Source organism: Ailuropoda melanoleuca, chromosome 10 (genome assembly GCF_002007445.2).
Source record: "Ailuropoda melanoleuca isolate Jingjing chromosome 10, ASM200744v2, whole genome shotgun sequence".
NCBI classification, from domain to species: domain Eukaryota; kingdom Metazoa; phylum Chordata; class Mammalia; order Carnivora; family Ursidae; genus Ailuropoda; species Ailuropoda melanoleuca.
Window position 1 is genome coordinate 107038714 of NC_048227.1, and position 14348 is coordinate 107053061.

Below are 14348 nucleotides of genomic sequence, written 5' to 3' on the forward strand. Positions count from 1 at the left end.
TGCTCTTTCTCGCTCTCTTTATCTCAAATAAATAAATGAAAAATTGTAAAAAAATAAAATAAATAGGCAGCCGTTTTGTCAAATATGTCACATAAGATGTTTATCATTAGGCCTCCCTCTTTTTCTCACAACTGCTATGAAATTTCCAGAACAGTCCATAGTGCATAAGACAGAGGTTCTAACGTGGTGCTGCTGTGAGAGAAAGCAAGCCTGAGAACCATTTCCTGCATGGTTATGGACTGTCTGTAGGACCCCCCAACCCCACCCCTGCACCTGCAACCCGGTGTCTGGTACACGGTGCTTACTAAGGGACTGTGGAACTAAGCCTCCAGTGCGTCTGAAACACAGAGCGAAAACATCTTCCCAGAAAACAAACCAGAACAGAACACTTTCCTGCTATAAAGAGAAGAGCTAGTATTGCCGAAACAAATACCAGCATTAATCAGTATGCTGTTGGAGGCACACGTTGCTCTAGAAGTCGTTCTAGAGAAAAGTAAATTTAAACGTTAACACAACAGTTCTTATAGATGTTGGGCAACCAAAACCCACTTGAAATAAATATATATATATATATATAACTCTTATAATAACTCTTATAATAAATACATATATATAACTCTTATTTTGGGGACTAAGCAGGTGGATATTGGATGCAGAACTCCACAGTCCCCGTCCACCTACCGTGTGAGTGCGGGCAGGCCCCTTGTCCTCTGCAAGCCCTAGCTGGCTCACCCGTGGAGCGGCCATAGGAACGGTACTTTATTCATCCTCTTGGTTCAAGAATTAATTAAATGAAATATGTAAAGCACTTAGCTGATCACTCTTTTGGGGTCAAGAATACAGATATTTTACTCCCATTTGAACATCTGCCTTACCTCAAATCATTTGATCAATCTAGAATTAGGATTTCTGGGCACAGTGAATAGCTTCTCTCAGATGGCCTATGTCTTGAATTTTTTTTACTGAAATTATAAAAAGTAAAAACAAAATTATAAATTATATAAAAAGTAAATAAACAAAAGTTTATTACTACCTGGGTAGTAAAATAGAGTTTTCTGTAGACAGAAATGCTTAGTTAACACACAGTATTTAAAGTTCCATAAAGACTGTGCTTTAACAAAACCACTGGGCAGTTTGTAACAAGTATAATTGACACTAAAAATGCACAGCTGTCGCAGAAGACTTGCTTCCTTGGAGCCATTCTTAATGAGAATCAGTTCCAGGAGTGAGTGAGAAAAAAGTGATGTGAATTATATATCCAAGCTGCATTATGGCAATAAAGCAATTACTATCCATATCTTTGGTAACTAGGAACAGTGGGTAATCAAGGTTGATTTTTTAACTCGGTGAGGTATGAGGGAGCTATACTATGTTGCCTTAATAAAACAATATGTATTAATGGTCACTTAACAAAAAAATCCTCTATTTTCTTACAAATCACTTTTTAATTTAAATATTGTACAATTTTATAGTTAATTATACCTCAATAAAACTGGAAATAAAAATAAAGATTCCCATGCCCTGTCAAAAAAAAAAAATCTAACTGAAAATATTTGTGTGATTTTTGTTGGTTTTAATGTGAGCCCATAAGCTAGGAGCAGTAGAACAAAAAGACCAGATCCATGTCTTGGGAATGTTCTTCCTCTACCTTAGATAAGAAAGAACATAAGGAAAAAGACATGGCCAGCTCCTGTTCCCTTCACTCACCACTCTGGATGTGATAGGGCAAAACAGAAATAAATCCCTATAAGTATTTTTCTTTTTCTATGAAGCTTCTCTTAATATGTCCTCATGCCCGCCATTCACAGAAACCCAGATGAGGCTGGCGTGCAGCCCCCCCACCCCCGACAAGGACCTGTGATCAGAAGGACCAAGCCCTGAGTCCTTCTGTGTTTGCTCATGAAAAGCTGTACTTTTCATGAAATCTCTTAGTAGCAATTATTATTTCATGCTAATGGGGTCCTGACTCTCACCATATTATAAAATAATAATTACAAGTTATCACCTTTCAAGTGCTTAATTAAGCTTGTAAGACTTGTAAAATAAACACTTGCCCTGGGGAAATAGGTCTTTAAAGTGACCACGTAGCTGGGCATCTCAGCAACAAGCTCTGTGTGTTTAAACATGTCTTTCTTAGAAGACTTCTCTCCACAAATGTCATTCTACCATCCCTCGAAGACATTGCTGTTAGAATCACTCTTTCCTTGAAAATACAGCACAAAAAGCAGGGTGTCTAGTCTTCATTATCTAACAAGCTTCAAAGCTGTTCTTTACCTAGTAATTTGGAAGAATGGTTGAGAAATCACGGTTTAGACTCTGGAACGTGGGTAAAGGGAAACAATCCCAAAGACGGAGGAGGACAGAGACTGGGGGTCTCCAGAGCGCCACCCCTTAACCACCCCACTTATTCAGCACTTCGGGAGGGCACGGCAGAAGCAGAAACACGTGCACAGAGATGCTGGACCCTACTTTCCAACTACCCTCTTCCTGCTGCTACTCCATCGCTGTGCACACGCAGGACTGACTTCGCGGGGTGTCGGAGCTCTTGTCCCAAGGCAAATTCCAGAGAGGAACACGAGCCCCGCATCCTAGAGAAATCAAGCCCTGGAGGGAACCCCAATGACTCAATGCCAGATGAACCAGCTCTGGGGGAAAACCTGAAAATACTCTTTGACAAGAAGGTAATGCTAGTAATGTCAGGAAAACTATTTTTAAATTTCAACATCAAGAAGACTGGGAAAGTTCTTTTGGGAAGAAAGAGGTGTCCAGAAGCACTTTTCTCTGGCAGATATCCTACTTCAAAAATGTTTGCTTAGTTTTTGAGAAAGCTATGCATTCACAACGTTCAAAGGTAAAAAAACAAAGCAAAACAAAACAAAACAAAAACTATAAAAAGTCATGTATGAACAGCTCATCTCCTGTCCATTCACCATACTGGCCACCATCCCTGAACAGCCGAGCACAGCTACTGTTTTTCTTTTGCACCTTTCCAGATTTGTATGCAGATCTAAGCAAATGTGAATATGGGCTTCCCTGTATTAGAATACAAAGTTGTGCACTGTATATTTTTCTTTTAATAACATATCTCTGAGACCCTTCCAGTTCAGTAGGTACACTTCATTCTTTTTATAACAGCACGGAAGGCTAGGTGGATGGAAATAGCAAACCTTATTTCAGCATTTCCACACTGGTGGGCACTTAGGTTGCTTCTTGACTTTGCATCTGGGGACAATGCCAGAGGGAGTCGGCACACTGGCAGGCTGTTTAAAGCTATTCAGAGCGTATGTCTTTCTACTTCCGATGGATTTTACTAGACTGCAATGTACGACTGTGCCTGTTTCCTTAAAATCTTGTTGTTTTCAAGTCTTACAGGAAAAATAGTACCTCAGTGGGTGAGAGTATCGTTCATGTGTGTATGGGTCACTATTATTTCCTTTTCTGTGAATTCAGTGTCCGTGTCCTTTGTGGCTACCTCCCTTCTTCTATGAAGATATTAGTCTTTTTTCTGGTTGATCTGTGGGAGCTGCAAATTTCTTCTCCATATTTTTTCCCTTGCTGTTTTACTTTGTTAATGGAGTGTTGCAGAAGTTGTGTTTTTAAGCAAAGTTAAATGAATCAATCTTATCTTTTACAGCTTCTGAATTTTGAAATAGGCCATTACTTCGCTGGGTTTATACGACAATTCTTACATTTCTTCTAGTATTTTTATGACTTCATTTTGAAAAAATTTAAATCTTTTATTCATTTGGAATTTATCCTGGGGTACAGCATGAAATATTGATCCAGCTTTTTCTAGATGGCAACAATATTTCCTGATACCATTTATTAACTAGTCCTTTCGGGGGATACAAAATTCTCTCCTGTCTTTGGGCCTATTTCTGGCCTTTCTACGCTCTTGCATTGATTTAGGTATGTCATATGCCTTTATCATTGTTTTAATTGCTCAATTTTTGTAATATGTTTTAATATCTGGTAGGTCAATTTTCAATGTATTTATTTGGCCATGTGACCTTTAGAATCACTTATCTCATTAAAAACAATTTTCATTTGTTTATTGGAATACTGATTTATAAAATAATTTAGAGGGAAGTAACAACTTTACGAAGTTGATTTTTTTTCCTGGAAAAAGGATATGTTCATTTTGATTTCTAATAATTTTCAGGCTCATTTGTAGTTCTCTAAAACATGGCAGGAAATTGAACTATCATATGCATTTTTTCCTTGCTAAGAATATGTTTGTCACCCAAATCATCATCAGGAACAATAACGGGAAGGTTATGACAGATGCCAAATTATCTTGAAATTAAACACTTAAGTTAGGTTTTTATGTTTTCCCAACTTGATTTTTTTAATCACAAAAATGCCCGTGTATTAATAAGGCAACATTGTTGCAGTCTGGTTTGTTCAAAGTCTTCAGTTGCTTACTCTAGCAAGGCATGTTATTCGTTGCCTTGAAGTCTGATTCGACTTCTCATTAGCATGTCATGAAGTTTTGAAAAACATTCATTTACTTATAGAAAAATAAAACGGTATCAGATAGGCTTAAATTACTGTAAATGCAGACATCTGAGGACACAGCGTGATCTGATGCCCACAGGCTGTCAGCTGCTGGTGATCGTAAGGGGCGCTAGGAGCCCGGTGCCCTCCTCTCAAGGCCGGGAACACCCCGGGGGGACACCCACAGCAGAATCCAACAGCAGTTGTGAGACCTTGACATTAGAGCAGATCTGTCCAGGTGAAGGAGAGAAACTTTCCTGGGACATGTGCAAAAATACATTTTAAAAAGATGAGGGGCACCTGAGTGGCTCAGCTGGTTGAACATCCAACTCTTGGCTTCAGCTCAGGTCATGATCTCAGGGTCCTGGGTTCCAGCCTGACGCTGGGCTCTGCACTCAGTGGGGAGTCTGCTGGAGATTGTCTCTCTCCCTCTGCCTCTCCCCTGGCTCTCTCTCAAATAATACATAAATCTTTAATAACCTCAGATGGTATTCATGTTTCCCAGGCTACCTCCTGACAGAGTTGAGCTTCATGACACATGACAAACACAACGTCAAGGACAGCAGTGTGGCGACATCCTAAATCTCTTGGTCGATTCTCACTTGGCATGAGACGGGATCAGCGCAAGCGAGGACCTGCCTGCTTTTCAGGGCCAAACCATCACTTGCTGGGGTCCAGTACGTGGTGCTTTGCTTTTCTCTCCAGGAGCGAAAGGACGGCTAAGACTTTGGTTTCTTTGCTTCCACTCTGTGACAATATGGCCCCAAAGGCACAAACCCGCTCCTGAGGTGAAGACAAGAATATTAAGGGTAGCGTGCTACAGTGCACAGCCTCGTTCATGGTCTCTGAAGACGGTTTCCAGCTGGCAGTGTTTTTCACAATGTTCGGAAAGACTTTCCCTCAAGGTGAGCTCGTCCAGTCTCCTCATTGAAAATGTGGGGAAAATTAGATCCAGAGCAGTGTGTGGCACGCCCAGGTCGTGTAGGTCCCTGGCCCACACTTTGGGTTTAGTTATTTTCCTACTCTCACCTTTTTCACTTTTATTAAACTATACTTGGTGTGCGTTGAAAAGTGAGTTCTAAGCCACATCTGGGAAGCAGCATTGTTTTTGTTTCTCTTCCACTTCATCTCATGTGCAATTATTTTGTGCTAAATTGCATGTATTGGTAAAAATGTGTTGAGCCAAGGCTAATATTAGTTTTACAATTTTGCACGTAAAGTGATTCTGATTCTAGAATAAGGCATATACGATTTAATCCTGTGACTCTTTTCCAGAAATATTTTCTTTTCTTTTTAAAAAAAATTATTTAAATTCAATTTTGTTCACATATAGTGTATTATTAGTTTCGGGGGTAGAGTTTAGCAACTCATCAGTTGCATACGACACCCAGTGCTCATTCCATCAAGTGCCCTCTTCAATGGTCATCACCCAGTTACCCCATCCCCCATCCACTTTCCCTCCAGCAACCCCCAGTTTGTTCCCTAGAGTTAAAAGTCGCCTACAGTTTGCAGAAATGTTTTCCTTTTAAAGAGCAAGATCTCTCCTAAATTATTTCATGTTCTTCTCTTTCCGTGTTCAGGTAATGCATCCAGAGTGCCCTGTCACAAAGACTTCTCATCTCGAACTGGAGCTTAATTGTGATTTTTTAAAATGCCTAATGGCCATAGGTTTATTCTGAGGGAGAGCAGAGTTTGGGGCTCTCGAAAGGCACCTGAGAGGCCTGAAAGTAAGAGCAGCATGACACGTTTGGCAGACAATACACCAGGCAGCCCCCGTCCCGCCTTCCCCTAGGGTCACAGAGGAGCCTCTGCCAGATGGGGAAACCAGAGTCCTAATGTCACACTGTGGAAGAAGGGTAAGCAGGTGATCTGCTTTTTTCCTCCAATAGTTTTGCTCCCCCTGGCCATCTTTAAAGTCTGGCATCTACGGCTGGAGGCACAGGGTCCATCCCCTTCTCTCCCAGCAGGTGTGCCAACATCCAGAGCCCAACAGCATGTGTGTTTGGCCATCCTGATGGGCCATGGTGAGGGGCACCCCAAAGGCCCCATATTCACAGGTTGCCTCAGTGGTGTCCTTGAGCTTGTTCTTCATCTTTGACGTTGAGATCTTTTCCAGAAGAGTCTGGGCTTGTTCCAGAAACATGCCAGTCTTCTCTGCAGGGGCCAGGATGGTCTGGGGCTCCAAGATGTCTTCATCCCATGACCAGACACACATCCATAGTTCCCTGGACACTTTCTCCAGCATCTCCAGGTCCACAGGGGTGAGGAATCGCATGGCCGATAAGCTTCCTTTTTCAAGGATCACAGAGAAGAAGTCTTCGGGGAACTAGATGGGAACCTGGACATGTTGTCCCAGGGCTCTGTGGGGAAGCAGAGAGGGCGGCTCATTTCTGTCTTCCATGACAGCTGCAGCGAGGCTCGGGTGCGGCTTCAGGCTGATGTTCCAGAAGTTCCTAGATCAGCTCAGGACCTGGAGCCCAGCCAGGAGTGGGGGCAGCACGTGGCAGGAGAGAGCCCGGGTGTGCAGGGGGTCCCCAAGCTGCTGCAGCACACGGTTCCTTTCCTGGGCCTAGAGTTTCATGGTGATTTAATTGATTCTTCCTCCACTACTGTCTCACAGCCTAGAACATGGTGAATTGAAGGCCAGCCACTCTCCCACCACTCCCGGTTTGTTCAGTGCAGCCGCCAGAAAACGACATTCGTGCACCTCCGCGTACTGGGCGTTACTTAAAACTCACTTCCAAGCTGATTTTTCCCAAACGTGGAACTGGCTGCTCCGTCAATGCCGACGTTAAAAAAAAAACATGCGTGATCAATGCATTTCCCACTGGATATTCACATCATCCTTCAGTTTCTGATTACTCTTCCAGATCTGCTACTTACTCTACAAGGTTTTCACTTATTTCTGTGCTACTTTGGTAGCCATTTTTTTTTTAAAGATTTTATTTTTATTTATTCGACAGAGAGAGAGACAGCCAGCGAGAGAGGGAACACAAGCAGGGAGTGGGAGAGGAAGAAGCAGGCTCATAGCAGAAGAGCCTGATGTGGGGCTCGATCCCATAACGCCGGGATCACGCCCTGAGCTGAAGGCAGAGGCTTAACCGCTGTGCCACCCAGGCGCCCCTTGGTAGCCATTTTTAATCTAATTCTACACTGAAGTTGGAGTGAAGTTCTAAGTTTCCTACAAATATTGTTCTCTAATCAAACTTTATTTCCAGAAGGCATCCTATTACATGTAAAGGGGTAATTTACAATGTGTTGTGTATTTATTTAACAGCAGAATGATAGCATTAGTGTATCCTAGCCAATGATGCTAATAATAACTGATATTATAATTATTAATATTGTTGTCGGAATGGACATTTTGTGAGCACTTGCAACATGCTGGGTGCATCTCCCGGCTCAGGCCTGCTGTGAGCACAGTCAGCCTCATCTGTGGCTTTGCTCTCGTGCTGGTTGCGGCCACCGGACTTCCAAAGGGCATTGGTTTGAACCATTTTGACTGTTCCCTTTAGAAAAATGTGTTCTGAATTGTCTTTCCTTTATTTTGAAAGATGAAACTTAACTTAGAAGCACATGGTTCTCCTCTGTGGTCACACGTTCTGGATCAGAAAAACAATTGGCTTTTGTCCTATCAGAACTCACAGTTCACGGAAAGCATTTCTTTCAAGCCTGGTGTTGTTGCCTTCCCTCCTCCTCTCCGTTCTTCCCTTTGTTCTTCCTTTCCAGCATCCCTCCCTTCCTACTTCAAACAATTATTCATTCAACTACCCCACTTTAAAGATGAGAAAGTCGAGGCCTCAGCAAGTGGATCTTATACCCCATGGCTGCTCAGTGGCCTGGCCCAGGTTTGCTGAGGTCCTCCCCAGGCTTTTCCCATGATACCAGCTCGTGGGTTTTCAGTAAATATTGTTGAGTGAAGGGCTGAGTGAAGTATGTGTGCTAAGCATTTTACTGGATGCATTCAAAAGACTTAAGCAGAGGGGTCCTTCCTCCTGGAGTGGAGGGAGATTAAGGGCATAACGTGTTGCGCCCTCACATCACCCCTCGTTTTATCTAAGCCTTTAATACAGGCACTCTCATGATCATTTTAAAGTGAGAACATCGAATTCACAGAAATTTAGGGACTTGTCCCAGGGCCCCCAGCTGGCAAGTGGCAGAGAGGCAACCAGGCTGTGGGCTTGGGATCTGCACAGTTCCAGCTGGCTTCACAGCCCCCTCCTGCTCTGCCCCTAAAAGAGGTTACGCTCAAGCTGGTCAAGACAATGAAGAGGCAAGAAGGGAATATGAAATGAAATTACATTTCCCACTACAGCAAGAGGATGTAAAAGCGACAGGAATCTGCATGCTTGAAGGAAGTCAAGTGTGCCCTCAGGAAGCCCGGGCACCTAGGTCTGTGCTCGACGACAGGAATTCCTCGTTCCGCTCATTTCCTTTACTCTACAGCTGGTCACCTGCAACATCTCTACTGCGTCCGTCGTAATTCTATAAGCATGTTTTTCATTTCCCCATCAGTTTTGCTGGATATATGAGCCTGGCTTTTTCTTTAAATTTGAAATGATCAACATGAGGTTAAGACATCAGGTCACAACGAGATTGAAAAAGCAGGCTCAGTTATTATAGATATAAAAAGCTTAGTGTTTCGATGCAAATAATTAATATGTATTAGAAACTAAATGCATATTTATTATATCTGCTATAATTAATACAGCAGTTAGAGAAATACCACTTTTCAAAGAAAAACGAGATATATATTACAATATAATTATTTTAAAAATACATCCCCCGTGTGGCTAGAACTACCTTCTGTGATAAGAAGTAACTGTGTGCCTAGTAAATGACCACTGATGCAGTGACTCCTCATGGAAATCCATTGCATGGCCTTTCTAAGTAATGCCTTTTTAGAGATTCGTTACAACTTACTATCAGTGCTCACCAGATCTTTAGATTTCAGAAACATTTTAAAGAAAAGATGATGGGGTAGAGGAGACTCAAGGAACCAATTTCCAGTTTTGTAGGCCTGTTCTGTAATTATATTTTACAATCACATCATACAGTGGATCTTGACAAATTCAGTGAATGAGAACACAAATATGAAATGACAGCAAGTCAGTACATTATAACACTACAAAAATTTTACTACACCTTTTTTTTTTCTTGTGTCACTTAGACAGGGAAAAACCTTGTCACTCACACGTAATTGTTCTCAGACAAGTACTTAGCACCCCCTTTCTGCGTGGCATATATTCAGCTTTCTCAGCCAGCTCTGGGACAGTGTCTGTCCCTCACCACCCAGACAGCAGGTGTCCCTCAGTCCTGCCGCTAGCGTGTCAAGCATGCAGACTCCCCAAACACACACATACCACATGAAAGAGAGTAAGAAGGAAGGAGGGAAAAGAAGAAAGAAAAGGGCGGAGGGAGGAAGGAAAACCAAAGAAAAATAAAAAAGAAACCTAATCCGGCAACGACAAATCTTGTAAAGTCTGGGAACGAGAAAAAAGGAAATTGTTTATGCCAAGAATTGGCCACAGACTAATGGAAGGCTTGGTCCAAACGCTGGTGACTCACTGACCCATATGTGATTAGGACTTGTAAGACACAGTCAGCGCTCATTAGCTGCTGGAAAGTTTCCACAGTTCCTGGAGGAGTGCCTGAAGCTCCCCCAGACCTCCGCGTGGGTGGACATGCACCCCCTCCCCCAACACTCTCCCAACTGCCATCAGCTCACCTAAATTTCTTCACTCCTTAAAGATGTCTTCATCTTGTTTTCTCCCCGACAATTCCGCCATGCTATTTCTTTCGTTTGGGGGGTTTTGTTTAAATCACTTTATAATCATTTTATATCACTTGTCATTTCATATGCTTCTGCTCTATCTGTCCAGCCAGCTAACAAGGTTCCAAACAGCAGCACCCAGCCATACTCGCGTGCTGTGTGTTACTCAGACTACTTGCACGACCCAAATGTTTCAATATCTGAGCGTTCTACTCCGTCTGGCCATGAGCTGTAGGCACAGAAAACCTTTTGTACATAGTAACAGCTGTCTCTTAAAGAAAGCTTCCTGTGATCCAAGTGCTGTTTGAGCCATGCACTGGTGGCAATTCATTTAATCTTGACAGCAATCATAAGGTAGAATTAATCATATTTTATTATTCCGCATTCAATACGCGAGGAAGCTGAGGCCCAAGCTCCCTCAGTGAGTGAGTGGTGGGGTGAGTAGCATGCGTGCTACACTTGCGGCACGAAATGCTGCCTTTACGTAACAAAATTCAATTCAGCATGGATTTAGGAGAAAATCCAGGAGAACCGCGACGAGCTGCGAGGAACTGCGAGGTTTGCTTGTGGCCAGAGCAGGCCTGACACGCAGAGGGTTTAAATGTTTGGGCTGTGCCACAGAAAGACCTGGGTCTGAATCCTTGCTCTGACACTTCACTGCTGCCTTTGGGCATTTTACTTATTGTTTTGGATCTCAGTCCTACCACCTGGAAAATAAGGAATATTAGTACTTTCCTCATATGCATTTGAGAAATGAGAAATATGGTAAACCAATTTAGGAAAATCACCTTGGTTTTAATATGTTCTAGTGTTAAAAATCTGGGAAAAAATATCAAATGCTGTAGACGGGGTGAGGTTACTATGATTATTATTGTTTTTGGAAAAATCTGCAGTTTAGATATAGCCTTTGTTATATTCTGTAGCAATTAATTTAAACAGTGAAGTAATTTGTTGAAAACTTTCCATTTCTGGTTTTAAAAATCTAGTTTATTTTTCTAAAACATCTCCTCTGAAACTGCAAGAAAAATTTTTTTAAGGGCAGAGTCGGTAAAATATCAGTAGGGAAACAACAACGAACCTTTCTTAGTTCCTAACTGTAGAGCCTGTCCCTCCACCTTACTTACTGTCAGTCCCTGTCCCCTTGTCCCCTCCGTTGCCCTGTCCACAGTCATTCCTGGTGAGAAGCATAAGGGAACGTGTGTGTACAAGAAAGTAGGGTCTCCGTCACTGATGGGTTAGGATGACTGGTACCATGAGAAGAGGGATTATTTCTAGCTGCTTTTGCACATCCTGTGCATGGTATGATAGCCACTAATATTTACCTGAAATAAAATGTTCAGCCCAGAAAGAGCATGCTTGCCTTGATAGCTTTGTCCTTATCTATGCTCACGTTACCTAGTTACACCCCGCTTACAAGGCCTTAGAAGAGTTTTGTTGGAAGTTTGATTTGTCTTGACCTCATTCTTAATTTGGCACTAAACTAAGGCAGAGGGCCCGGCTGCAAAGCCCCACGTACAGTGTAGACCGTGGTCTGGAGACCCTAGCAGATAATCCTCAAGTGTTGGGCAATTAAGGTCAATTCTGCATGCTGCTGTTTTGTTTTGCAATCTAGTCGAGTTGTTTCTTTCTTATGCCCGCATTTTTATTGTTTATTCGTCACGTGGACAACACTTCCTGCCTGCAGTCCGTCCAGGCGGGGATTTTCTCTAACCCAGGAAATGAAGTCACCCGACGACGGACGGACGTGCTCTCCCTGCAGTGACTCCACCTCTCCTTCCCGAGAGAAGCAGGCACTTTGGGAGTATTTCAAGACGATGCAAAGATGGTGACAAACAAATGGAAATAAATGTGCTTAATAGTGTGCCAGGGCATGCAGAATCATTCCATCCCTGCAGAACTTTGGAGACGTGTGAGAACCAATGTGATTCAGGGCTCTTTTTATATAGCCGTGGAAAGGATGCTAACTACTTGAGTCTTTCAAACTTTTCGTTGCTTTATAATTGATTTTCTGGCTCACAAACAACACGCTCTACTTCTAATTTATACTTAAATTAAAGCTGAAGTGAAAAGAGATGCCCTCTCATGTTTCTACAGAAAAACACGGACTTGATCTTGCAATCATTTCATTCTGTACTTGCCCTTAGAGGTTTTTCCCTCTCAGTTTCCCTAGAAGACTGGGTCAGATGGCACTGAAAACAAATGACATATTCTTAGGGGCACCTGGCTGGCTCAGTGGGTTAAGAGTCTGCCTCTGGCTCAGGTCATGATCCCAGGGTTCTGGGACTGGTTTCCTGCTCAGTGAGGAATCTGCTTCTGCCCCTCCCCCTGCTTCTGCCCCTCTCTCTGCTTCTCCCTCTATGTCCCCCCTTCTGTTTCCCCATGCTCCTGCACTCTCTCTTTCTTTCTCTCAAATGAATAAATAAAAAAATCTTTTAAAAAATGACTTATTCTTAGATTAAGGGATTAAAAAGAGAAACCAAGAATTATGTTTACATAAATATATATTTATTTTTAAATATTTGATTGAGATATAATATATTCCTACATACCATAAGATGCATCATTTATTTTTTGTTTTTATTTTTTGAAGATTTTGTTTATTTTAGAGAGACAGAGAGAGAGTGGGAGGAGGGGCAGGGGGAGAGGGAGTGAATCCCAAGAAGACTCTGTGCTGAGTATGGAGCCTGACAGGGGGCTCAATCTTACGACCCTGTGATCATGACCTGAGCCAAAACCAAGAGTCAGTCACTTAACTGACTGAGCCACCCCTGTAGGCCATGATGCATCCTTCAGAAGTATACAGTGCAGTGGCGTTTGTATACTCACAAGGCTGTGTGACCATTACCACCGTCTACTTCCGGGAATGCATCACCCCCAAGGGAAATGACACACCTGTGAGAATTTACTGTCCTACCTTCTGTCCCCAGCTCCCGACAACCACTCATCTACTTTCTGTGTCTGTGGATTCGTCTATTCTGGACACTTCATGTAAGTGGAATCGTACAACAGGTTTTCATGGTGACTGGCTTCCTCCCCTTGGCATAGAGTTCCTAAGGTTCATCCATGTTTTAACTTGTATCAGAACTTTATTCTTTTTTATGGCTGAATAATATTCCACATTGTTTATGTGTCTATCATCTTGGGTATAGATTTACTAGTGGCTTTCGTAGATCATGGGGTATCTCTATGTTTAATTTTCGAGAAACTGCCAAACCGTGTTCCGCAGTGGCTACACCATTTCTACTTTCCCACCAGCAACGCACAAGAATTTTCACTTCTCCATGTCCTTGCTGACATCTGATGTCTGCGTGTTTTACGTGAACCATCCTAACAGGTGTGAAGGAGCATCTCATTGTGATTTTGGTTAGCATTTACCTAATGACTAATGACATTGAGCATCTTTTCACATGCCTGTTGGCCATTTATATGTTTTCTTCGGAGAAATATCTATTCACTTATAACTACCAATTGTTTGTCTTTTTATTGTTGACTTGAGGAGCTCTTTATATATTGTGGACAGTAGATCCTTATCACATGTGTGATTTGCAAACATGTTCTTCCACCTGTGGGTTGGTCTTTTCACTTTGAGAGTGTCCTTTGAAGCACATGCATCTTTAATTTTGGTGACAGCTGGCTTATCCGTGTGTTCTCTTGTTGTCTGTGCTTTCAGCATCATAAGTAAGAAATTGTTGCCTATTCTAAGGCCACAGAGTTTACATTGATGTCCCTTCTAAGGGTTTTATAGTTTTAGCTCTTACATTAAGGGCTTTGATCTATTTTGGGTTAATTTTGGTATGTGGTGTAAGGTAGTAATTTGTTCTAAGCGTGCTTCACTTAGCTCTCCAACGTTTCCGTATTTATAAGGAAGTGAAGATTACGCATTAATAGTATTAGAACATCTATGGAAAGAATCTTATCATGTAGGATTTCTAAACACCTCTGAAGCTCAACATGCCATGAATAAATGATAAGTATATAAATAATGGCATTGCAGGAAGTCAAGACCCATCTCTGAAATCACTTTTCCTTGAGTGTCAGTGAACGGCAGTGGATGTGCAAACTCCACCCCCAAGCCACG

At 42.3% G+C, this 14348-nt stretch overlaps 1 protein-coding gene across 1 annotated transcript; it reads right to left on the minus strand.

Annotated features, from left to right (window-relative positions):
• Positions 1 to 6421: 6421 nt before the first annotated feature.
• Positions 6422 to 6835, minus strand: LOC100467710 (glutathione S-transferase kappa 1-like). Its single transcript, XM_034670800.1, has one exon. It carries the CDS (start codon positions 6770 to 6772, stop codon positions 6422 to 6424), a length of 351 nt encoding a protein of 116 aa, XP_034526691.1. The 5' UTR covers positions 6773 to 6835.
• Positions 6836 to 14348: the final 7513 nt, after the last annotated feature.